Genomic DNA, 25,789 nt, shown 5'->3' on the forward strand with positions numbered 1-25,789 from the left:
AATTTAAAGTTAAATTTGAGAATAATCTTGATATTGTTTTAAAGATCAACAACAATCTACCAGTAAATACATTTTAAGGAGTTCAAGGAAGTGGAAGTAAAAATGTCAGATGATGAAACAAACATATTGCTCAACTCAAACCATCTTTTGTTCTGCTGTCAACCGACATATATAATTTACTTACCATTTTGTTTTGCTGCAGTATTACATCAATAGTCTGAAGATATATAATTTATTGATTTTAGGGAAACTTATTGCAAAACAGCAGTTTCAAAATGCCCAGACTGCAGAATTTGTTACTGTATAGTAAACAATAAAAGTACACCATTATAAAAGTGGAAAATGACTGTAAATACATGCATTTACTTGAATACAATATGGATTTCCTGACTTAGGTATACCATCCAGAGCAAAATGAGGATTACATCTGCAGGTGGAAAATCAGTAGCCTGAATAATAAAGTAACATTTTGAGCATTACTGCAGTAAATGACAACAATTTGTATGGATTCCTCTCATGAAAGATTATTTTCTGTACAATAATTTTGCATTAAAACAGATTAGATATTTTCCCTATAGCAACATTTCATAAGAACAACACTGACTTTGTAAATATGTGGGCAAGATATAACATTTCATGCAAATGTATGTTTCCTGACATATCTATGCAGCTATCCTGTTGTATGGAGCTAAATTCATGACTTAAGTCTTTGAAGCGTAAAAGCATGGTAAATTGCTCTAATCGAAAAAAGTAAATGCATTGTATTATCAGCGCTTGCATTTAAACGTGTTGAATTTACAGTGCTTGCATTTAAACGTGTTGAATTTACAGTGCTTGCATTTAAATGTGCTGCATTTACAGTGCTTGCATTTTGGGAGGCTGAAATTGAACATGGTTGTATATTTAAGCACTGAATATTTCATTTGGAAACATTTCACAACTAATTCCATTAATACAATTTAAAAAATAAACATTCACCTTCCAAAGTTCGTTTCCAAAATATAAGGTTCATTTGAAAATACCATATAGATTTAACAAAATTTGCTTCCTCAAATTCAGTAGTTTAAATTCGGTTGGAAATTCAACCTTCCACATCCGGGAACTGCAGGAATAGCAGCAGAGTACCGATGCACAATCTCAACTTGGTGCTATTCGTTCTCACCAGTAGGTGGTGCAATGCGATTGAGTGTTTACTGTTGAAGACCAAAGCTACAGGTAGAGAGAACAGCCATGTATGTTTTGATAGTTTGTTTTTCAAAATTGTTCATGGGTAGAAAATAGATAGATATATGATTTGCACATGTGGTTGGGCATGAAACACACCATTCCACTGATTGGTCAACCCGCGTCATCATCAGTTCCTCAATGCCATGCAACAGAATAATTATCCACCGCTGCTCAACTTTTAATGAAACTACATATTATCTCTCACATTAAGCAACTGGACTAAGGAATGCCTGTGACACAAACCGTAATAGTTAGGGAAGGGTCTATAGACAGGGCTTGGTGCCAACTTTCTTCTGTGTAGGCATGGGTTCTGCAACCTACGTGTGCCAGAGAAATATTAGTTGTCTGTTTTAGAAATAGCCTATTGATGTCCCTTGCATCTGCACGCAAAATTTCTTAGCCTACTTCTTAGACACACAGCCTGTTTTATTTAGCTCTCAGCTATCAAAATCTCTATCAAAAGGTGTGGCGAAGCTGCACAGCACAATCCATTGGACCGCGTGGAGTGGATGCATTTACGTTGTAGAGAAGTACTGACCAGTATGTGGAATGCATTTGTTAAAAATGTTTATAAAAAGATTGCCGATACATTGTCCAGGTTATGACATAACTCAGATGTTTGAAGCGCTGATTGCTGTGTAGGTAGGCATTACGTTTAATGTAGTAGGGTGACCAGTCCCGAATTAGAAACTTTTTTGTCTCATTTCACTTATTTGTCCATGGCTGGGTTTCCCGAGGCACTAAGTAGAACGCTAGTATCACTAAAGTAGTACTTAATCTCTTTGGTGCGTTTCCCAAAAAGCATCAAAGTAGTAAAGTAAAAACTTTGTAAATTAAAGAGGGCTTTGAGGGCTCTGAATATGTTCAACTTATATATGTATCTTTCTCTCATTTTCACAGTTTATCAGAGAATAAGGAACATTTAATAACTTGTATTGATATATTTGGATCATTGGAAAGCCATAGCCAGAAACAAGGCTTTGGGTGTGCCAAGGGAAAACTGTGTTCAAGAACTGAAGCACAAAAAAGTGAAAATTTGTAACTTTAACAAAAATTGTCATTCACAAATGTAAAACTTTTTAGCGCTAAATTTATTTTCTATGTGGCCCCACGTTACATTATAATTAATTTATTAGCCTAAACAAATTAATGACAATTTTATCAATGGAGTTGGTAGGACTGTTAATTTATCCAAATATTAGGCTTAATGTTTAGTCATAAAATGTGAATAAATTATTTTAGAATGTAACATCATTATTTTCCAAAATCCAGAAGACAAATGCACAGGTAAATGAAGGGACAATTTGCACTAATTGACAAAAAGTACTACACCAGGTTTAACATTCACTAATTCAAAAACTTCCTTTAGAAAAATAAATAAATGTGTGATGCATTTTAAGAAATAGAAGAATGACAATACTGTGTGCATTCGGTTTCTATCATAAATTAGATTTTAATAAATAAACAAGGATCAGTTTTCACCATGGCACAATGTTAAATAAAAAATATATTTCAGCAAATCATATTAATGGAATAATTGCATCTTACATATTAATTTAATAAACTGTGGTCACCCTACTTTATTATGCCTATGTCTACCTACACAGCAATCAGTGATTCAGGGCTGGTTCTAGACATTGAGAGGCCCTAGGCATTTTCTTTTAGAGGCACCTCAATTTTTTTTTTTTTTTTTTTTTACATATTTTTATTACTTAATGTGGCATGACATACAACAAAGTGGTAGCTCATTCAAATAATCGCTTTAACAATCTGTTCAAAGCAGCACTCTTAACTGCTTTTTTTTTTTTTTTTTTTTTGCAAGCTTTGGCAAATCTATTCAAAAGTCAAGTAGTTTTCAACTATAGTTCTTTCACAAAGGTGCTCATTGTTGTAGCCTGGTAACTTCTAAACAACATTTTGTTATCTGATAAAGTGATAAAAACCTGTGCAAGTGCTGCCAGCCAATCAGAATGAATTGTCTGACAGCTCTTGCAATTTATGCTGCAATTTACTTGCTTGCTCTAAATGGTCTGTGGCCATTTCCTGCTGTCTGAGACTGAGACTAACCCTTAGCACTGACCAAATTAAATTTACCTTCAAACATTCTTGACTTAATTGTTTAGTGTTATACAAGCACAAAAATATAGAGAGTGCAAAATAATCAATCCCATATCCATACCACATTTTGAAATAATAACAACACACATACATACTTGTATTACTATTAAAATTCATGTTCAGATAAATTCTAGCCATTTCTGAAACGCCAACACACCAAAGAATATGCATTTTCCTATACTGCTTTGTAGGAAACACTACAAGAATAAATACAACCATTTTAATAAATATTTTAGTTAACATTCATTAGACATTATATTCATTATAATGCTATTATATTAATTATACATTATCTGTCAACTGAATAGTCTATTAGAGAAACACATGGCATAGTGTTTCTACAAGAAATGTTGTTAAACAGTGTTACTGTGTCAAAGTCCAACATCTTTAAGTTTGTTCTCTTCAAGTCTCACATCTAGATAAAGGACTCACATGCATGACTTGTGGGGCAAACAGAATAATATTTTGCATTTTATTTGATCGCCTCTCAATTTCTCCTGCTCTTGTTTTTGCGTAGCCTACTGTTAATTAAATTATGTATTACAGAATTTAATTAAAGAAATTAGGCATCATTATGCATCATGTAATTTGTTACTGCCTTGTTAAAAAGACTATATGCGTCCTGATTTGAACCAGCCATTGGAGGAAGGAAGAAGAGGAGGAGGAAGAGAGAGAGGGAATCTGTCATTGTACACTCCTGCTCTAATCTCCTTTGTTAACCATATTTTAATCATTTATTAAGGCATGTTTATTACATTTTTAAACTGCGTGGTCACATTACTCACACGTCTTCTTAAGTCATCTGTTTAAAAAGAACATATTGTCCTTATATTGCCATTACAATTATGCCTATCAATGAAGGCTAATATAATGTTGTAGGCCTACTGTATTACCTGTCATGTAAATTTTGACCTATCACGTCGCATGTTCAGACTGCGGAGACTGCCTATTGATTTCATAGCGATTTTTCAACACTTTTTTATCCTCTGAAATAATTTTCAATGGCTTTCCAATGATCAAAATAAATTAATACAATTTATTAAATGTCTCACTGTCTTTGATAAACTGTGAAAGAGGCCAGAAAGATATGTTTAAGATGCACTTAATGGACTTAAGAGCGGTTCAAGAGCGTTAACAAACGTTTTTACGAACTACTTAGATAACGATGCTTTTGGGAAACGCTACTTAAGTGCTACTAACGTCCTACTTAGTGCTTCGGGAAACCCAGCCATGGTTAATAATAATAATGATGCATAAAATAGATATATAAACGGATGAATAGATCAAATAAAATCAGAGAGAGCAGAAAAATGTCAATGGCTTTTCTCATCGTCTCCTCATCCTTTCTGACATCCAAGGGCGCTCTCGCCCGCACCACCACATTTCACTCACCGTTATCACTTCTAGGAGTAAAGAGCAGACCTCTCGATTGGTGAATGTCTCTAAAGCGCAGGTTCCACATGTTTCCTTGTTTGGCGCTCCGCAATAACAAGGTGAGTTATATTCTATTAATGTCATTGGCAGGACTATATGGCTTCCACTGTGTTCACTGATCCTGGAAGCTTTCATATCGACCCACAGAGCAATTTGTGAAAACTAAACATTACAAATGCACATTAATGCACACCTGATGAACGAAGCATTGATTGTGTAAAAGAAATTCACATCTGCCAGAATATAGGCTGGCCTACTAATATTTTGCAAATAAAAATAAACTGCATTTTGTCGCACGCAAAATAGCTCACGTGATAATAATCATATTCCTGTTAGAAAATGTAGTTAGACAATTGTTTTTTATTTCAAATAAGAAAACTGATATGGTTTTGGTGAATTGAAATGGGTCGTGTTGCGCTTCTCACCGAATCGGTTTGTTCCGCTGAGCAGATAATTGATCACGTTTTGTCTTTGTCGAAGTAGTTAACATTTAACACTCAAACAAGAGCCACATATGAGCAATAATAGGCTGACCGCATCCTCTTTTACTTAAACCTGTCCTTTCTTTTCGGACTTCTGGCCGATTGTCTGGCATAATCACTAACTACGTTTCTATCCAAGGATTTTTTGGGAAAAAAGTTTTAGGGCATCAAAACGCAAACTATTGCTAAACTTTCACAAGTGCATAAACTCTATGTCGATACATCAAATGTCGCGAAAAACTGGTCTGGAAACACTTTTTGTCGAGAAAATTGGTATTAACCCCAAAATGTAGTGTCACATGACAGAATTTACCCCAATCGTTGCCTGTGTTAATCATGATGATGATAAGGTATAGGATCCTTGAAAGCCAATTTATTGTACGTGATTATGGATTGATCTTAACGGCATAAAGATCCGATCACCGCAAACATGACACATCCAGGAGTGCCAACACAAATATCTCATATCATTCACATCAACAAGTGCACGGAGAACAAATGAACGGCCACTGTTTGTGATTAATTTAATCACGGTAGACATCCGTTTATTTATTAAAGTTGCTTTTTCACACCAATCAAAATAATAGACGGCAGACACGGAATTAGCCCACAATACAAAAAAAACATATCATTTCTGTGCACAAAGATGTTTTAAATTAAAAATAAATACACAATACTAGAAGAAAAGCTTCAGTGTGCTTTTTTGGAACACGAACATATGGCACAATTCTATTAAATTATTGTTTAGCTTTTGATAAAAATGCTGGCATAATTCCCTGTATTAAATTAAATAAATTACCAAACGAAAAACGCATAAAAAAAAATTATAAATTAAAATTTTTTAAAAAAAATTACCAAACGAAAACAATTATATTTTTACGGTAGCCATCCGTTATATGCCTTTTCTTTACACAAACTTAAATTAGCCTTACCCTGTTCTGCAGACTAATAAAGTCGACTGAATGACACTTTCTACACTTCAAGAATATAAACTAACTATTTGTCCAATGCGGAGTTCACTTTCAGAAAACGAGCTTTTGAACATTTTAAAACTTAAATATTATAAATCTAACCCTCTTTACTTCGGATCGCATTTGCTGAGCTTCTTCAGAAAATGTCAATTGCATTATGACACTAAAAATTATTTGAGATGACAATCAAGTTTATTTGGTTGTGAAAAGTTGCTGGACAAATACGTGGGACATGATGCAGTTGTGATGGTGATGCTTTAGATTAGATGATTGTTCAAAATAGCCTATTGAATATCAGGAATGGATCATATATGTAAATCCTTATATTACACCGCATCATTTTTTCTTTAATAGCTGTGCACACAGCATATACACATCGATGGATGGTCCTTATACTAAGACTGAATGTTACCCCACTACTTGGTGCAGGTTTCCAGCTTGAACAGGGCCATGACGATTCGCATTCGGGTCGGAACCGGTGGCAACCTGCGATAGGCGCAACATCAGGACCAATATTACAGTCCTATCAGAAGGGCAACTGCTCCCTTTTGATTGCAATTCCACCTCTTCTGATTGCATTTATTTGTGAAATAATAATGACAGTAAGCTGGCTAATTTCAATGAACTGTCTCAATACTCTCCCCATTTTACCAAAACTTCAGGGGGAAAAAATTAGGGACATCTGGGAAGCGAATTAGCGATAAACACACATTTCTGAATGGAAACGGCTTCAGGGCAGATTTCTTTTGCGCTAAACCAAAACTTATGCGACAAAGTGGTTTTTTAGGCATGACGTCATCACACACCATTTTTATCGATAAAAGGCCATTTGACTGGAAACAGGCAGAAGACGGCAAATTACGCAAATTTTATGAAAAAAAAAAAAATAAATATATATATATATATATATATATATATATATATATATATATATATATATATATATATATATATATATATATTTTTTTTTTTTTTTTTTTTTTTTTTTTTTTTTGACGCATTTTCACTTTGTCGACAACAAACTAGCGCGAAAAGTGGATGGAAACTAGCCTACAGAAAGGCTTATTATTCACAGCCAAACAATTTACTGAGCTCATATCAGATTGCTGAAAACATGGCAGAAAAGATAGGCTAAAATTCCAGAACTACATGATCCTTCGAAAATCTCATAAAGAGATATTATTTGAAATCCAGGGTTTAGGAGCATATGAGTGCACAAGTATTTGCCAGGTTAAAATTAACTGCAAAATGAAATCTAATTTTAAAATGAACTGATTTCAATGGGTGACATGTCGTCAGTGCTCTTCATTAACTATACCCAAAAATATTTCACTTAATTCTAATGAAATTATAAACAACAAATAAAAATAAATGCTGCGTTAAATTTGCATCAGGTTTTCTAGTAGGCAAATCAAAAACAGACAAATCAACAATAAACACAAGTGCCTTTTTATTTTATCATTTGTTAATCTCATGTAACAACCGATTATGATTCAACAGACTTCTGTTATTTAACTGACTATATGCTGATTTTTAGCCTAACTATGAAGTGCAACAGTTATCAAAGTGAGCCCATAAAATCTGTGGTCAACTGCATCTTAATTAAAGAGTGTTGACTGGGTAGCTACTCCTTGAGGCAGGGCCATTTCTAGGACTAGGCGAACTAGGCGGCCACCTAGGGAGCCACCTGTTGGGAGGGCACCAAAGAGGAGGCTTCTGCTTCAAAACGCATGTGTTATGAGGGAGCGAGAGCTTTATATCTCTTGACATTTCTCTTAATTTATGTACGTTGTTTCACACTATTTTCTTTGCATGCCATTTCTTTCTAAGCTGCCATTGCTTCTAAGCACTTAAAACTGAAACAGAGAGCGCTCCCAGCCGAGTGCATTGATCACGAGAAACAAAGGCTGCGTGCTTTTCCGATAACTATGGGTCTTAGCTCTTAAGAGCATTTTCTACATGCAAAGTTGTGAACGTTCTTTCCTTTTTCACGTGCGTTTCCCAAACCTGCACTTAACATGAACGTGTGACGCATTTGTAAGTGCTAATTTACTGTCCATTGTGAAGTGCTGAAATCTGACGTATAGTGTCGCTCATTCATAGATTTGTGCATAAATGTATAAATACTTGTAATTTAGCTCGCTGAGAAATATTCAGTTATTTTCTTAAATAATCAAACTAATTAACTACATAATTAAATACATAGTTTTGTAATTATTTTTGTGCTGGAGGCCATGGCCGTATGCAGGGTTTAAAAAATACCGAGGTCCAAAAACTAAGTTTGCTAGGAGGGCTGGGGGGCGAAACATATTGATTTCCCTGATCGACATACGTGCATTTTAAGACGTTGGATAATAATAGCTTTAAAACCATGTCAGTGTGCAGAAGCATAAATGATCTGTCAAGCAGTAATACATTCACCAAACTTTGTTTTAGGGTAATTATAGTTATATTTGAACCACTTATTCTTGAGAAGGCAGTATATGTCTTCATCTGTTAGTGGCTTATTTTTAAACTGGGCTGGATCAAATTCATGTAGAAATGTGTCTCTTTGACTGACATCAGCTCTATCACCTCTCATCTCAGCCTGGTCTACTCCAGTATTGCTCTGCTTGCGTGGTCTCTCTGAGTCTTTTCCTTTTGTGTCTCCTGTGCTCTTTCTCTCAGCCTCTTTTTCTGTATCTCTCTGCTCTCCATAACCTGCTCCCCGTCTCTTCTTGTCTCTCTGCCTTCAACATTACAATCTTTCTGTTCATTTCTCTCTCTGTCCTCTTCTACTCTTTCTTCTCTCTCTCCCTCTGTATTCACTGCCTGTCCCTTTCTTTGTGACTCCTCACTTGTGTCTCCAGCCAAAGTGTAGTAAAAATTATTTAGTAAAATTAAAAACACCTTTATTTAATCTTTGTGTTTGCATCATTTTGGATTTGAATTATAAAAATGTGTCTCAAGCAGTACATAAATGTAGGAAAAATGTGTTTTATACAAAATGAGATCTATACAATAGTACTATACTGTATTATGACACTATACTTATGAAATTAAATTGAACCTATAGGCTTCACTGTAATTACCAAAGAACATATATCTCTGTGGTAATTAGGCCTACATTGTTTGAATGAGATCAGGTCAGTTTTTGGTTGCGTTAAACAGCACAGTAACAATGCTAATCATATTCTGGGCACAGTGGGTAGTACCTGCTCTTCCTCTCTCATCTCCATCATCTTCTATTTTTCTTTTTCTCTCAGTCTCATCTTGTCACCTGTTGCTTCCCTTCCCAAAGCTGAGCTTTAATTGATGCAGTCTTTTCATTTTCATCTGTCAGTAAAGAAAGTAAACACAGGGTAAATTGATATTAATTTGCAAATGTTACCGGCCTCTGCTAGGATAATCTTGCAATGAAAATAAAAATATATAGTGGTACCTCATCATTTTAACGTGCATTTCAACCCCACACAAACTGATATGAAAGAAAAGCATATCATTATCAGTCCGTCATTGGATGGATGGAATTAATGTTAGCTGGCAGCTAGCTAGTTAATTCACTCTTGATGGACGGCCACTGTTTAACGAAGCGCAACTGCGCATAGGAGCTATTTGTCAGATGATGACTGACTGGGTGGGGATGAATCATGACAATAAACTATAAGCAGACGACTAGTAAAATTCTCTAGTTACCTCATAACGCTTCGGCGGATTAAGGTGCCTGCTCTGCACGGTTTGTTGACATAGTCCAGCACAGTGGAGCGCAAAGCCTGCCCCCCGGCCTATTTCATTGGTTAACTCAAGCAAGCAGTCACCTGAGAAGGTCGGTTATATTTGAGGCACCAAAGAGTTATTATTAGGCAATTATTTTATGACTTTTAATATACACCTCGGAAAAAAATACCGAGGTCCGGACCTCAGTGACCTCAATGGTGGATACGGCCATGCTGGAGGCTACGATCTACTGTTTTTACACAATCACTGCTTTGTTCATCAAATGTGCATTTGCAATGTTTCATTTATCATCTGTATGTCGACCATCGGGATGCAAGCTTCTATCTATGAAGACTATATAAAAAGTATAAAAAGGTTTACGTGTTGGCAGGCCCATTTCACGTGCACAATAGGGCAGTGGAAGCACTAACATGGGTAAATGTACAAACATTAACTGATGGAGATCTGCGCTTTGTGCACAAACTGATCATCAATGCATAACAATGTGCGCGTTACAGTGCCCTTCGGTGTCAGAGAGGAAGATGAGAGTTTGTAAAGAGAAGGAATGTGGGAAGACACCAAGACTGACAATTTCTCCATAGATACAGTATAACATCGACATCACTCCTTCTGAATTTAATTCTAAATCATGCAGCCACTTCGCACCAACTCATGCACAAAGGTATAGGCCTATTGTTTATTGATTTAGGCCTAATTAATTTTTCATTCATTAATTATTTTTATTGTAATATATTATTTTATTTTATTTTCTTGTTTTCTTGTTTCTGCTCATTTCTTTTCAAATTGAAAAACAAACTAATAGCACCAGGTTGAGATTGTGCATCGGTACTCTACTGCTTTTCCTGCAGTTCCCGGATGTGGAAGGTTGAATTTCCAAATCAATTTGAACCACTGAATTTGAGGAAGTGAATTTTCTTAAGTGAAGTGGAACGGGCTGAATTTTAACCGTTAAAAAATCTAGATGGTATTTTCAAATAAACTGAATATTTTGGAAATGAACTTTGGAAGGTGAATATTGTTTTTTTTTTAATATTATTAATAATAAAATTAGTTGTGAAATGTTTCCAAATGAAATATTCAATGCTTAAAAATACAACCATGTTAAATGTCAGCCTCCCAAAATGCAAGCACTGTAAATGCAACGCATTTAAATGCAAGCACTGATAATACAATGCATTTAATTTTTTGATTAGAGCAATTAACCATGCTTTTATGCTTCAAAGACTTTAGTCATGAATTTAGCTCCATAGTGTTGCACAAACATAATTTGCATAAAATAATAAGAATTGGGTGTGACATATTATTTTACTTATGAAGATTAAAATTACAACCTGAAATCAGGCCAGCACTGTTTCCTCATAACAAGCATATTATAAATCATTTAAATGCTGCATTTATGGATATTTTTTTAATGACAATCATATAAAAGAAGAGAGAGAGAGAGAGAGAGAGAGAGAGAGAGAGAGAGAAAGAAAGAAAGAACACTGTGTGCCTTGCTTTACAGGTACTGTAAAATACATGCATTTAAAGATCTAAGCACATTTTGTTGAGTTTTGAAGCTGCTAAATGCCCATAATTATGTACAATGTTACACACCCAACATACACATTAAAGACAGGCTTAATTAGTAGTAAAATACTAACAAAAATGTTAATTTTGTTCTTTGTTAATTTTTCACATGACACATCCGTTATTACTCAAGTTCATCCTGCCTCATTCAGTCTTCACAACAAATGTTATTATTCAAATTGTTAAAATCAGCCAATGGTGTGCCGCTAATCCCAGACGAACCAATGAGGATGTGACAGGAAGCGAAACGACTCCTCCCGCGCGCTCCGCCTCGGTGACGCCCGAGATAAAAACTATAAATACTCTTACACCACATTTTTTAAACGCTTCATTCTCTCACCAGACTCATAATAGTCAATCTGTGAGAGTGTTAAAACAGCAAACCCGCCTCCTTTACTCTTCAGACAAAATTTCCATCTAGAAATGGTGAGTATGAAACCGTTTTGGATAACTTATAAAAGTGATATCAAAAGTTATCGTTAATGATTGATGTTTTATGTTTCCTAAGGTGACGATTGGCATTTGGCTCTACAGTTAATGTATAACGTTTTATTTGAATATTTAGTCTATTTAGGTGATGTAAACGTTGTTTTTATTAGCTCTGATATCAAACCTTTCTTACATATTTGTTTAATCACATCATGCCACCAAATTAAAATAAGAAACTGTCCGAGCTTCAGATAATATTATTATTATTATTATTATTATTATTATTATTATTTTATTTTACTATTAAAATAGTTCAAGGAAGAGTAAAATTGTGTCTGGATAAAAGGGAAAGTTCCCCAGGCTCAGTGCAGGTTAGCACACAACTCATAAAAAGGGTGTAATTGTCTTCCTTGATCGAAAGGACATATGTACAAAAGACAAATCTCAAACTCAGTGCCGTTATTTAAAGAGAAAATGCGCTGACGTCTAGTAAAATGTTTTCCCTTTGTTCCAGTGATTATGAAAAGTCGCTTATCTGTACTGGCTCAGGAAGAGAGTCAGTACCACGTGCTTTCTAGAGTAACTTGATGAATTCCAGTGCTCCTGTGTCAGGAGGTTTAATAAAGCATAATAAGTACCTCATGACTAAGCTTGAGTCTGGTCAAGTGGATCATGAGTGTGACCAGCTGGGAAGTTTAGCATTTTACCTAACGCAGGTTTGGCTGATGAATAAACTTGATTTGAAATTTAAACCCCATTTTCAAGTTTCATTCAAAAGTTGTAGGTTACATGTTAAAACCAAAGGCGTGCAGGCTATACTCGTGAAACAAAAGAGTCTCTCTCTCTACACCACCCCCCCCCCCCCCCTTTGTAACAAGGCCTGATCTGTTTCATCAGCTGTTTGCATGGTCAGGGCTTTTGTGTGCCAATAGCATTCAGATCTGCTGATCTGCTGTGGGGGCATTTTATCAGACATGTGTATCTTGATTTAAAAAAAGGACAGCCTTTATGCTTATCAAAGATCCTTTTAGCTATACAAACAAGCACATGATTGAACTGATAAATCATTACTATTGCAACTGGATGTTGACTAAGTTGTATAATGACATTGTCTATAAATCTAATTAATTTCTTTCCACAGCGTGAGTGTATCTCGATCCACGTTGGGCAGGCTGGTGTCCAGATTGGCAATGCCTGCTGGGAGCTCTATTGTCTTGAGCATGGTATTCAGCCGGATGGGCAGATGCCCAGTGACAAGACCATCGGTGGAGGTGACGATTCCTTCAACACCTTTTTCAGTGAGACTGGAGCTGGAAAGCACGTCCCCAGAGCTGTGTTTGTAGACCTAGAGCCCACTGTCATTGGTAAGAGGAGGCTGCTTTATTATATATATATATATATGACATTATTCAATTTGATCATTGTGTGTTCTGTTCTCTAAACGTTTGTTCATGACCTTTTCAGATGAGGTGCGCTCTGGGACTTACCGCCAGCTGTTCCACCCTGAGCAGCTCATAACAGGAAAGGAGGATGCTGCCAATAACTATGCCCGTGGTCACTACACTATTGGCAAGGAGCTCATTGATCTTGTGTTGGACAGAATTCGCAAACTGGTATGTTGTAAATTAATTACAATTAATTTGTAATAAAAAAAATAAAAAAACACATTTGTTTAATTGGTTTAACCTGAATATTGTCCTTCAGGCTGATCAGTGCACAGGCCTCCAGGGTTTCTTGGTCTTCCACAGCTTTGGTGGTGGAACCGGTTCTGGCTTCACCTCTCTGCTGATGGAGCGCCTATCTGTTGACTATGGCAAGAAGTCTAAGTTGGAGTTCTCCATCTACCCCGCTCCTCAGGTCTCCACGGCTGTGGTAGAGCCCTACAACTCTATCCTGACCACCCACACCACCCTAGAGCACTCTGACTGTGCCTTCATGGTAGACAATGAGGCCATTTATGACATTTGTCGTAGGAACCTTGATATCGAGCGTCCTTCCTACACCAACCTCAACAGGCTTATTAGTCAGATTGTGTCCTCCATCACAGCCTCCCTCAGGTTTGATGGTGCCCTCAATGTCGATCTCACAGAGTTCCAGACCAACTTAGTGCCCTATCCTCGTATCCACTTCCCACTGGCTACCTACGCCCCTGTCATCTCAGCAGAGAAGGCTTACCATGAGCAGCTCTCTGTATCAGAAATAACTAATGCTTGCTTTGAGCCAGCCAATCAGATGGTAAAATGTGACCCACGCCATGGCAAGTACATGGCTTGCTGCCTGTTGTACCGCGGTGATGTAGTGCCCAAAGATGTGAATGCTGCGATTGCCTCCATCAAGACCAAGCGTACCATCCAGTTTGTTGACTGGTGCCCCACTGGTTTCAAGGTTGGCATCAACTACCAGCCCCCCACTGTGGTTCCAGGTGGAGATCTGGCTAAGATGCAGAGGGCTGTGTGCATGCTGAGCAACACTACAGCTATTGCTGAGGCCTGGGCACGTCTTGATCATAAGTTTGATCTTATGTATGCCAAGCGTGCCTTTGTGCACTGGTATGTGGGTGAGGGTATGGAGGAGGGCGAGTTCTCTGAGGCCAGAGAGGACATGGCCGCCCTTGAGAAAGATTATGAGGAGGTTGGAGCTGAGAGTGTGGAAGGGGAGGATGAGGGTGAAGAATATTAATTTCTCTTTCACTTCCAGCTATTTCCTGTGTGTCATTTTTGTGTGTTCTTTCTCACTTTTCCAGTGCTTATCTTGCTGAAAGGTCAATTCTCCTTTATTTAATGGTTACGAATGAAGTTTGTAATGCTTGTAAAAATATTTTCTAATTTTCAGTTTGATCTGTTACATGACTCACCATTTTTCCTAAAATAGCACGGTGATCACCATATAGGGTGCTTCTCATTTCTTCTTTTTTTTTTTTTCTTTTCTTTTCTTTGGATTTTCTCCCTTTTTCTCTCCAATTTGGCATGCCCAATTCTCAATGCGCTCTAGGTCCTCGTGGTGGCATAGTGACTCGCCTCAATCCGGGTGGTGGAGGATGAATCTCAGTTGCCTTTGCGTCTGAGACAGTCAATCCACGTGCATCCTATAACGTGGCTTGTTGAGCGCATTACTGCAGAGACCTAGTGCGTGTGGAGGCTCACGCCAATCCCCACGGCATCCACGCACAACTCACCACGCGCCCCACCCACCAAGAGCAAGAACCACATTATAGCGACCATGAGGAGGTTAACCCAACGTGACTCTACCCACCCTAGCAACCGGACCAATTGGTTGTTTAGGAAGCCTGACTGGAGTCACCCGGCACACCCTGGATTCGAACTTTGCGACTCCAGGTGTGGTAGTCAGCGTCTTTACTTGCTGAGCTACCCAGGCCCCCGTGCTTCTCATTTCTTAAATTGTGCATCCTCGTTTCTTCGCTCCTCGAGCCTGTGACCCAGAAACCGATCAAAGTCTGCCATCATTAAGGACATATCCATTCTCTAAATGCATCACGAGGACGGAGGAAGCTTCCAGACGATGCTTGAGTGAGAAAGCACAGGAGCTTCCTGTGTGGGAGACTTTCTGGTCGAAGCACCTGACACATCCAAAAATCCTCCTCCCCCTTCACATCTGACACCGCAGTCTTAATTCATGTTTCACCTTTGAGGTTTAAATAATCCTTTAATGAACATATACTTCAACAGTGCATCTTGAATTATTTGGATTTATTATGAATATAGTAATAAAGTTTCAAAAACATTAACAGCAAGCGTGCCAAGGTACTGCCGCTGCGCAAAAACGCACTCTGAAGTCACACGTGAGTGAGCAAGGACTTTCCATTTTACAATTGCATCTTGCTTTGATTCTTCCATCCTTGTTTCCTTTCCTTCCATCCTTTCCTCGTTTCCTTAAAGGGTGGAGCAAGGAAAGGATGGAAGGAAAGGAAACCAGGATTCACAATTTCAGAAATGACAAGCACCCATAGTGTGAAACAAAATTGTGCTAAAGTGCTTTTTTTTTTTTTTTTTTTTTTTAATCCCCTTGATTTTAGATTGGTGCTAAATTTAAGGCAACATAACAGTAAGCAAAATATAGAGCAAGATCAATGCAACTTCATGCAGTATTAAACATCAGTGCAGCTTAAAAGTCAACATGAGCTCAACACATGTTCCTTGCCCTATTGTGCGTTATTCCAATAGAGAAAAATAAATATAATAAAAATAGGTCTTTCATGATTTTCTATTGTTCTGCCTCTGAAATGATTTTCCCTTTCAGTCGAAGTCACCAAGACTGTGCAGGTGGGGAAAATGTTAACCAATAGCCATTTAGCCTTTGATCTAGGCTATTGTTATAGGGAATGCTGCCTTTTGAATATCATGCATGCTAATAGTTAACACTGTAATTTAATGCCAGAAAACATAAAGATTTTAAAATGTGTTAGCGTTGGTATGTCGAGATGTTCTTGAGGGTGAACTTGACCTTTAGCATCTACATCTACATATCCTAGTAGATAGAGGCTCAAATATATCCTGTTTCAAAATTTCAACTTTTCCACATTCAACTCCAAGTTCACAGTCCATTCTGAAACAGAACACCCATTCTTTATGATCAAATCAATTCCCATCTTTTGATATTGTTCAATTCGAACCATTTCACATTGGTGTTAAATGGGTTCTGAATGCCATGTTATGTTGAGATGACTTCTGCATTGCTCCCTAAAATTTAGGCTAATATGAGCTCTCTTTTTGTTTTTGCTTTTTTTAGTTTTGCATACAGAGGGCAGTGTTGCAGTATAAATGGCTGTTCTAATTTCACCAGCACTCACATTCTCATGACTGATGCTGAACAGTGCAAGTGTTGATCAAATGTTTAAATGTAGGATAAAGAGAAATGAGCAACCACCACAATCCCAAAATAACCAATCTGAATTGTAGGTTCTCTATTGTCTAATTCTATACTTGATAATACAGCTTAGTCGGCACTTACCAGCATATGCAAGTGTACATGAAATGTACTTACCATGTTCCAGAGAATAGGCATGAAGAGAGACCAGTTCACCACCCTAATCTAAAATTGGGCCTGGCATTCAGACCCTGTTGGGGGAGGATATGTCAAACTGGTGGACAGGTGGAGTTTAAATATATATATATATATATATATATATATATATATATATATTCTTTGTTCCCCTTGTCTGCCTTTTCTTGTACAAGAGAAGACATTATTGATAGTAGCCAAGTCTTAAATTTTTGAGTTATCAAAAAGCAAAAGCCAAACTAAAATATGCAATGTAACAAAGCGAAAATGTAAGTTAGAACATGGTTCAGTGCTGTTTAAAAGTTGAAAGAATGACAGTTTTGCAGTTGAGTAACATTTATTTTGATTGATAACGGATTTGTGTATTTTTATGAGTCAAAATAAATGATGATGAGAATTTTAACAAAAATGTCACAAGTCTGAGTATGCCTAAAGCTACAGGCTTAAGTACATTAGAAAGGAACTTTGAAATGGAGAAAGCATAAACCAAGTGATAAAATGTATCATAATCATGCTGAATATCATTCCTTTGTCAGTTATTATCAAATTGTAATGCATTTGCAAATCATATTACAGAAACCAAATGATGAATAATTTGCATGGCTTGATTTACAAGAACACATTTTGAAACCACAAAAGTGAAAGTGTTTGTTGCAAACACTGGTGAAAAGAGTAGAGGTTTTAAAGCATTAACAACTGGTTAATGTCTTTGCATCGTTTGGGGAGTCTCTAATTTGAATGTTTAATATTATGTCTTAATTTGTAGCTTGTAGCACATTGATGAATTAACTTAGTTGTGGGTCTAGATAAACTAAACCCTTTTATTTGATCAATAAATTATGTTTTGGACAGTTAACATAGTGTTTACATCCTCCTGTAAGACCTGGAGTTCCAATACATATATTTTCACAAGTCTGAGGTAATATTTACTACTCTATGAAGGTTAAAGGAATAGTTCACCCAAAAATGAAAATTCTCTCAACATTTACTCACCCTCATGCCACCCCAGACTTTTTTTCACATGCTGAACTCAGAAGATTTTTAGAAGAATTTCTCAGCTCTTTTGGTCCATAGAATGCAAGTAAATGGGTGCCAAAATTTTGAAGATAAGAAAAATCACAGTCAGCATAAAAGTAATACATAAAGTTGAAGTCAGAAATTTACATACACCTTAGCCAAATACATTTAAACTCAGATTTTCACAAGTCCTGACATTTAATTGTAGAAAACATTGCCTGTCTTAGGTCAGTTAGGATTACTACTTTATTATTATATTAAGAATGTGAAATGTCAAGATAATAGCAGAGAGAATGATTTATTTCAGCTTTTATTTCTTTCATCACATTCCCAGTGTGTAAGAAGTTTACATACACTTTGTTAGTATTTGGTAGCATTGCCTTTAAATTGTTGAACTTGGGTCAAACGTTTTGGGTAGCCTTCCACAAGCTTCTTACAATAAGTTGCTGGAATTTTGGCCCATTCCTCCAGACAGAACTGGTGTAACTGAGTCAGTTTGAAGGCTTCCTTGCTCGCACATGCTTTTTCAGTTCTGCCCACAAATTTTCTGTTGGATTGAGGTCAGGGCTTTATGATGGCCACTCCAATACCTTGACTTTGTTGTCTTTAAGCCATTTTGCCACAACTTTATGGTATGCTTGGGGTGATTGTCCATTTGGAAGACCCTTTAGCGACCAAGCTTTAACCTCTAGGCTGATGTCTTGAGATGTTGCTTCAATATATCCACATAATTTTCCTTCCTAATGATGCCATCTATTTTGTGAAGTGCACCAGTCCCTCCTGCAGCAAAGCACCCCCACAATATGATGCAATATTCTACAATATTTTTGTAGAAATGTCCTCAAGTAAGATTTTTGTCCCCATGTGCACTTGCAAACAGTAGTCTTGCTTTTTTATGGCAGTTTTGGAGCAGTGGCTTCTTCCTTGCTGAGCAACCTTTCAGGTTATGTCGATATAGGACTCGTTTTACTGTGGATATAGATAATTGTCTACCTGTTTCCTTCAGCATCTTCACAAGGTCCTTTGCTGTTATTCTGGGATTGATTTGCACTTTTCGCACCAAACTACCTTCATCTCTAGGAGACCGAATGCGTCTCCTTCCTGAGCGGTATGATTGCTGCGTCGTCCCATGGTGTTTATACTTGCGTACTATTGTTTGTACAGATGAACGTAGTATCTTCAGGCATTTGGAAATTGCTCCCAAAGATAAATCAGACTTGTGGAGGTCCACCATTTTTTTTCTGAGGTCTTGGCTGGTTTCTTTGATTTTCCCATGATGTCAAGAAAAGTGGCACTGAGTTTGAAAGTAGGCCTTAATATACATCCACAGATACACCTCCAATTCAGTACACCTCCTATCAGAAGCTAATTGTCTAAAGTCTTGACATAATTTTCTGGTATTTTCCAAGCTGCTTAAAGGCACAGTTAACTAAGTTTATGTAAACTTCTGACCCACTGGAATTGTGATATAGTCAATTAAATGTGAAACAATCTGTCTGTAAACAATTTTTGGAAAATTACTTGTGTAATGCACAAAGTAGATGTCCAAAACGACTTGCCAAAACTATAGTTTGCTAATATTAAATCTGTGGAGTGGTTAAAAAATTAGTTTTAATGACTTCAATCTAAGTGTTTATAAACTTCTGACTTCAGCTGTAAGGCTCCAGTGGTTAAATCAGTGTCTTCAGAAGCGATATGATAGGTGTGGGTGAGAAAAAGTTTGCTTTCACATTCTTCATGTGTTTTTGATGATTCATATTCTTCATGCATACTGCCCCCTTCTGGGTAGGGAGAAGAATTTCTGACAAAAAAGGACTTAAATAATGATGGTTCTCACCCACACTTATCATATCACTTCTGAGGATATGGATTTAACCACTGGAGTCATGGATTACTTTTACGATGCCTTTATGTGCTTTTTGGAGCATCAACAATTTGGTACACATTCACTTTCATTGTACTGACCAACAATATTGATTTTTTCTAAAAATCATAATTTGTGTTCTGCAGAAGAAAGAAAGTCATACACATCTGGGATGGCATGAGGGTGAGTAAATAATGAGAGAATTTTCATTTTTGGGTAAACTGTCTCTTTAAAGAAGTTTTGCATTAGATATAACCATGAAATGTGCATTTTTTTAGAACAAATATGCTGACAAAAAGTCCATAGTTTAGAAATGAACAAAACACTCATCAAATGTGCACGCATGCATATATAATATTTGCGACATACTTTTCCACTGAATTTGTTGCACAGGCAGGTTTACACATTCTCAGTTCTTTAGCTTTATGTTTAACACAGGCAGAAAATGCTGAAAAACAATCTGCAAGAACAACCGACAGTCATCACAAGTTCACAATAAGATTTTTTTAAATCTCTTTTTCTTGTCCCATTCAGTGGAGTAGTATTTTTAGATTCTTGTTTAAAATCTCTCAGTTCAACTGTTGGAGACCATATTTATAGAAGGAAACTTGTGTTATCTTTACAGACAACATGATACCTTCTTAACATTAACCACCTTACTCGTTTGGACATCTTTTCTTATTATAACTTTCTCATTAGAACTTTTTTCTTTGTTTTTGCAAGCATTTAACTAAATTGTTTAAGTTCAAAGCAAAGATGTTGATCAGAATATTTGCCAGTCTCCATACAAACAAATACTATTCGTTCTTTCATTATGGAAGGTACGCCTTTTGCTTTACAGTCAGGATCTCTCTTTGTCAAGCAGAGCAAGTTTGAGACTTTAAAACATTTCATTAAATGTGCCATTTCTATAGCATCTGAGATTTAAAAACGTAACTTGGTAAAACTTTAGTAATGTGATAACCTGGTGTTAAGATACAGTACGTGCACAGGAGGACTTTTTTTTTTTGTAGCCATAAAAAAAATAGGATTGATTTCATGTCAGCCGTATTTATGTTTATTCTCCAAAGTAGAATATTACATGCCAGTTGACATATCCAGCACTATTGAATATGTGACATGTGATTGTGAAAAGTACATAATATAAATGAGCCCTTTTAACAGATGATTAACTATCAAACTGAGTTGAAAATGTTAAATTCAGCAGTGCCTTTTACAACCAGCAAATGTGTACAAATGCTTTACTCTTTAATGTTCAGACACTGAGACACACCAATCATTTGGGATCACTCAGTTCAACCACAGATGGCAGCCATCTTTAGAGTAGCTCAGGAGGGCCGTTCTGAAACTGGATATCGCAACAACAGAGCCGTTAATGGAGCACAGTGCATCCTCACAGCTCCCTATGGTAGTTTCTTTCACCTGGATGGTTTTGGCTAGAAAAAGGTGTGTGTGTAATAATACCTGCAGAGTCACAAGAAAAAAATATAATTTTCCCTACTTAAATTTACACTTGCATTATACTTGCCTTGTATGCTGGTGGTCTATCCTCATGCTGAATCAAAAATGAATATAAATGTAATCAAATGCCATTCAATTGTGCATTGTAATGATACAGTTGGTGTAGCAGCTTACCTTAGGCTTTGTTGCCTCAAGACAAGATGTGAACAAAAAGAATCGCCAAACCAATGTTCAGGAATATAACCATGCAGATCATAATCGTATTTGGCCCCTGGAAAAAGAGTGTTGTTCACAACTGTTAGTCTGTGTTGTTGCAAATATAATAATCAAATGATACTCCTTTGTATTTACTTCAGGAATTGCTGCCGAAATTGTAAGAAACCATACAAGTTGGCTTATACAAAAATTTACGGCTTTTACTCCCATAGAGAAAAATAAAAGAACCAATGAACAAGGCTATAACATTTATTCAGATGTTTAACCCCTAATCCAAACCTACACTTAACCATAAAGTCGAACCCCTTACACAAACCCTAATCCTAACCACAATATTAATGAGAAAACAACTTTTGTGTAGCATGGAAGAAAGCATTAGAGTTTGGAATGAGAAGAGGGAAGTGTATTATAGGTTATTGACATACATCAGTCACTTGTGTTGCATTAATAAATATGCAATGAGTAACCAAATTTGTTCATAGATGTTTCCTTTTTAAAAAATATTTTGTATTATATTGACAGGGTTGGGGAGTACCGGAATACATGTAACGGGATTAAATATTTAAAATATAAAATATAAGTAACTGTATTCCACTACAATTACAATTTAAATCATTGGTAATTAGAATACAGTTGCATTCAAAAAGTATTTTGATTACTGAAGAGAATACTTTGCATTTTATTGTCATTTGTTTAATTTAACATTTAGTCCTTTCAGATGGAAAACATTTATCCATATAAATGATGTGATCCAAAGTGCATTTGAACAGCAGTGAAACACTTTCTTATGTGTTACATTCATATGAGCAGTCAGAGAATTAAGTTTGAAGTAAGTTTGGAGCAGAAGAAATAGAAATAAACCTTGTGTAAATTGCCAGCTTTATGCTAAGCTAAAATGCTATTTCTAGCCATATTACATGCACATGTTACCAGGCACAATCATATTTGTTTATCAAGAAAGTTCACGTTGGATCATAATTTTTTTTTTTTTTTAGTAAGACCTTTGATATTAAGGCAAAAATTGTATTCTTGCTAATAATTTTTGTATTGTTTTCCTGTAAAAATATCTAAAAATCCTTAAAACAAGATCAATTTGATTTATCTTGTTTTAGTAACAACACTGCATAAGATATTTAGGTTTTTCAGAGAATGTATTTTTAACATGTACATTTTGTCTTACTGTACTGGCAGAGTATTTATTGTCAAAACAAGTGAAAAAAATCTACCAGTGCTGAAGAAGTAATCCAAAGTATTTAGAATACGTTACTGACCTTGAGTAATCTAACAGAATACATTACAAATTACATTTTACAGCATGTATTCTGTAATCTGTAGTGGAATACATTTCAAAAGTAACCCTCCCAACCCTGTGTATTGATTTGAACTTCTGTTTGTTGACTAGTTGGTCTAAAAGTCATGCCTTTTCATATGGGTCAAGTCATATGATATCTTACGATTTAGCCATCTTGAAGAACTATTACGAGTTGTCATGAGACTTTGTTGGATATTTAGTGTTTGAAAAATCTTTTCAAATCAGTCACTGTTGCAAGTCACATTTTAAAATGATCAAACGCCTTTAAGGAACCTTAAAATCCCGGAAGATTTTAGGTGCACACCAGAAATTTTCATGAACGTGTATATCTTATAAAGCTGAAAATGTCTTGTTGACATGTGATAGTTTCAGGGTTTTTCCACAAGGTCTTTCAGTTAAATCACCATGGAAATTCTTTCATGCTTTTATGAAACATATTACATGAGAGCCTTCTACATTAGGAACAGCTGATCTGTGTTAGCCACGAGAAGCCTCTGTGATGCAATGTGATATTGGGATTCTGAGGGAACACAAGGGGCTTTCTCAAGGTGAGAATTTGTATTTTTGAGGCTCAGTCTTTCATAGATATTACTGATGGTGAAAAATGTGGTCATAGGACTGGAGCCAGGGCAGATTTTCAAGGAACACAATCTGTCAGTGTCAGCTGTGGTTCCCTGTGCAGTACGTTCCAGTGTACTCAGGAGTTGTTTAAACTTGAGAAGAATAAGCCCTTTCATAACATCGTCCATTGGGAGGATAGCTGAAGCCAAGACAGACTGGTCAGTGTACACTGAATAGAGATTCAGTTAGTCATGAAAGCAAACAGGGCTTGGATTATTAAAATAGGTGTACATTATAAGACCAGACAGAATCTGTTTCAACATGTTCAGAGTGAAACAAAAGATGCTTTTCCACCAATGGGCCAATTAACTCTGAACACGTTTAGTAACCATTCCAATAGCATTTCCACTTGAGCCCGGTCTGGTAAGGAATGATTTCAAACTATTCTCGGCCCGGATTTCTCAGCACAGTTAGCTAACCATACTTGGGACTCAAGATGGCGCCGAGTATGGCTGCTGTGTTGCGAGCTCCGACACAACATGGTAGTGTTTTGTTTGTTTTGTTTACAATTCTTGTTTTTGTCTTGGATGTTGTCTGCCTTATTGTCTACGACAGACAAACACTTTTGGACATTGGTTCAGCAATTACACACCGTAAACCGGACTTCAAATTCCTCAATGCCGACCCGCTGTTTACAAACACGCAAGTGGAGCCCTTTGTCTGGGCTGCACGGCCACGGAAACGCAGGAGGAAAAGGGGAAACAGAGCTGGCGTTCTCATCAGAGTAAGATGCCATGCAAATTGACCCCCGCTACCCAGTATTCTACTGGCAAATGTTCAGTCTCTGGATAACAAGCTCTGCGAGCTGAAAGCACGGATCTCTTTCCAACGAGAGACGAGGGACTGCTGCATTATCTGCCTTACAGAAACTTGGATGTCTGCGGAGATTCCAGACTCAGCCATTGAACCCGCAGGGTTCTCCGTGCACCAAGCGGACAGAGCGAAAGACCTCTCAGGTAAAAGCAGAGGTGGTGGTGTATGTTTTATGATCAAGAAATCCTGGTGTGATCAGAGGAACGTACATTCTATCAAGTCTTTCTGCTCTCCTGATCTGGAATTTCACAAGCCGACACAGACCGGGCACTCAAGGAACTGTATGGGATTATAAGCAAGCAGGAAACCGCTCACCCTGAGGCCGCGTTCATTGTGACCGGGGACTTTAATAAAGCCAGTTTCAAATCAGTCGCACCAAACTACCACCAGCACATTAGTTTCAACACACGAGGGGACCGGGTTTTGGACCATTGCTACTCTCCCTTCCGGGATGGCTACAAATCCCTCCCCCACCCACCATTTGGCAAATCGTACCACTCTTCCATTTTGCTTTTGCCCAATTACAGGCAGAAACTGAAACAGGAAGCACCCACTCTCAGAACGATCCAGTGCTGGTCGGACCAATCAGACTCTACGCTACAAGACTGTTTTGATCACACGGACTGGGAGATGTTCCGGTCCGCCTCTGATGATGACATCGAGCTTTACGCTGATAGTGTAATGTGTTTCATCAGAAAGTGCGTAGAGGACGTCGTTCCGACCAGAACAACACGGATCTATCCGAACCAGAAGCCATGGATTAATAGCGATGTTTGTGCAGCACTTAATGTGCTTTTAATTCCAGGAACGCGGAGGAGCATAAACAAGCCAGTTATGCCAGCAAAACGTCAGTACAGGGACAAGATTGAAGGACAGTTTAACACCACCAACTCTAGAAGCATGTGGCAGGGAATTAACATCATCACGGACTTTAAAGGGAATAAAAACTCTGCCATGAACAACGCTGCCCCTCTCCCGGATGAGCTAAATACTTTTTATGCTCGTTTTGAGGGAAATAGCACCACCCTCGTGGAGAGAGCTCTCGCGGCCGAAGCTACAGAGGTTAGTTCACTCTCCGTCTCTGTAGCGGATGTAACCTGATCCTCCCGACGGGTGAATATCCGCAAAGCCGTGGGTCCAGAAGGCATTCTGGGCCGCGTCATCAGAACGTGCGCGAACCAGCTGGCTGGTGATTTACGGACATTTTCAACCTTTCCCTCTCTTTGTCTGTAGTCCCCATTGTGCCTGTTCCAAAGCAATCAAAAATCACTTGCTTAAATGACTGGCGTCCTGTTGCTCTGACCCCCATCATCAGCAAATGCTTTGAGAGACTAATCAGAGATTACATCTGCTCTGTGCTGCCTCTCTCTCTAGACCCATTGCAGTTTGCTTACCGCAACAACCACTCCACTGAAGATGCCATTGCATCTACAATACACACTGCTCTCTCCCACCTGGAAAAAAGAACACTTATGTGAGAATGTTGTTTGTAGACTACAGCTCAGCATTCAACACCATA

General features: G+C 37.3%; 2 protein-coding genes across 5 annotated transcripts in view; one reads left to right on the plus strand and one right to left on the minus strand.

Moving 5' to 3' along the window:
- Window positions 1-9,416: 9,416 nt before the first annotated feature.
- Window positions 9,417-25,789, minus strand: part of LOC127419541 (junctophilin-2-like) — a 36,477-nt gene continuing 20,104 nt past the window's right edge. Inside the window, exons 5-6 of one of the 4 annotated variants that reach the window (XM_051661030.1) lie at window positions 21,483-21,579; window positions 9,417-9,547 (exon numbers count right to left, since the gene is read on the minus strand). In XM_051661030.1, coding sequence (XP_051516990.1) covers window positions 21,499-21,579 — 81 coding nt within the window. In that variant the 3' untranslated portion in view covers window positions 9,417-9,547; window positions 21,483-21,498. Of the gene's footprint in view, window positions 9,548-15,940; window positions 21,580-25,789 lie in introns of those variants that run through there. The other 3 variants (XM_051661029.1, XM_051661031.1, XM_051661027.1) reach the window with 3 other exon arrangements.
- On the plus strand, window positions 11,788-15,688 carry LOC127419547 (tubulin alpha-1C chain-like). The gene is made up of 4 exons (XM_051661042.1): window positions 11,788-11,944; window positions 13,089-13,311; window positions 13,412-13,560; window positions 13,652-15,688. Exons 1-4 carry the CDS (start codon window positions 11,942-11,944, stop codon window positions 14,624-14,626), a joined length of 1,350 nt encoding a protein of 449 aa, XP_051517002.1. The 5' UTR covers window positions 11,788-11,941; the 3' UTR covers window positions 14,627-15,688.

Source organism: Myxocyprinus asiaticus, chromosome 28, assembly GCF_019703515.2.
Source record: "Myxocyprinus asiaticus isolate MX2 ecotype Aquarium Trade chromosome 28, UBuf_Myxa_2, whole genome shotgun sequence".
NCBI lineage: Eukaryota > Metazoa > Chordata > Actinopteri > Cypriniformes > Catostomidae > Myxocyprinus > Myxocyprinus asiaticus.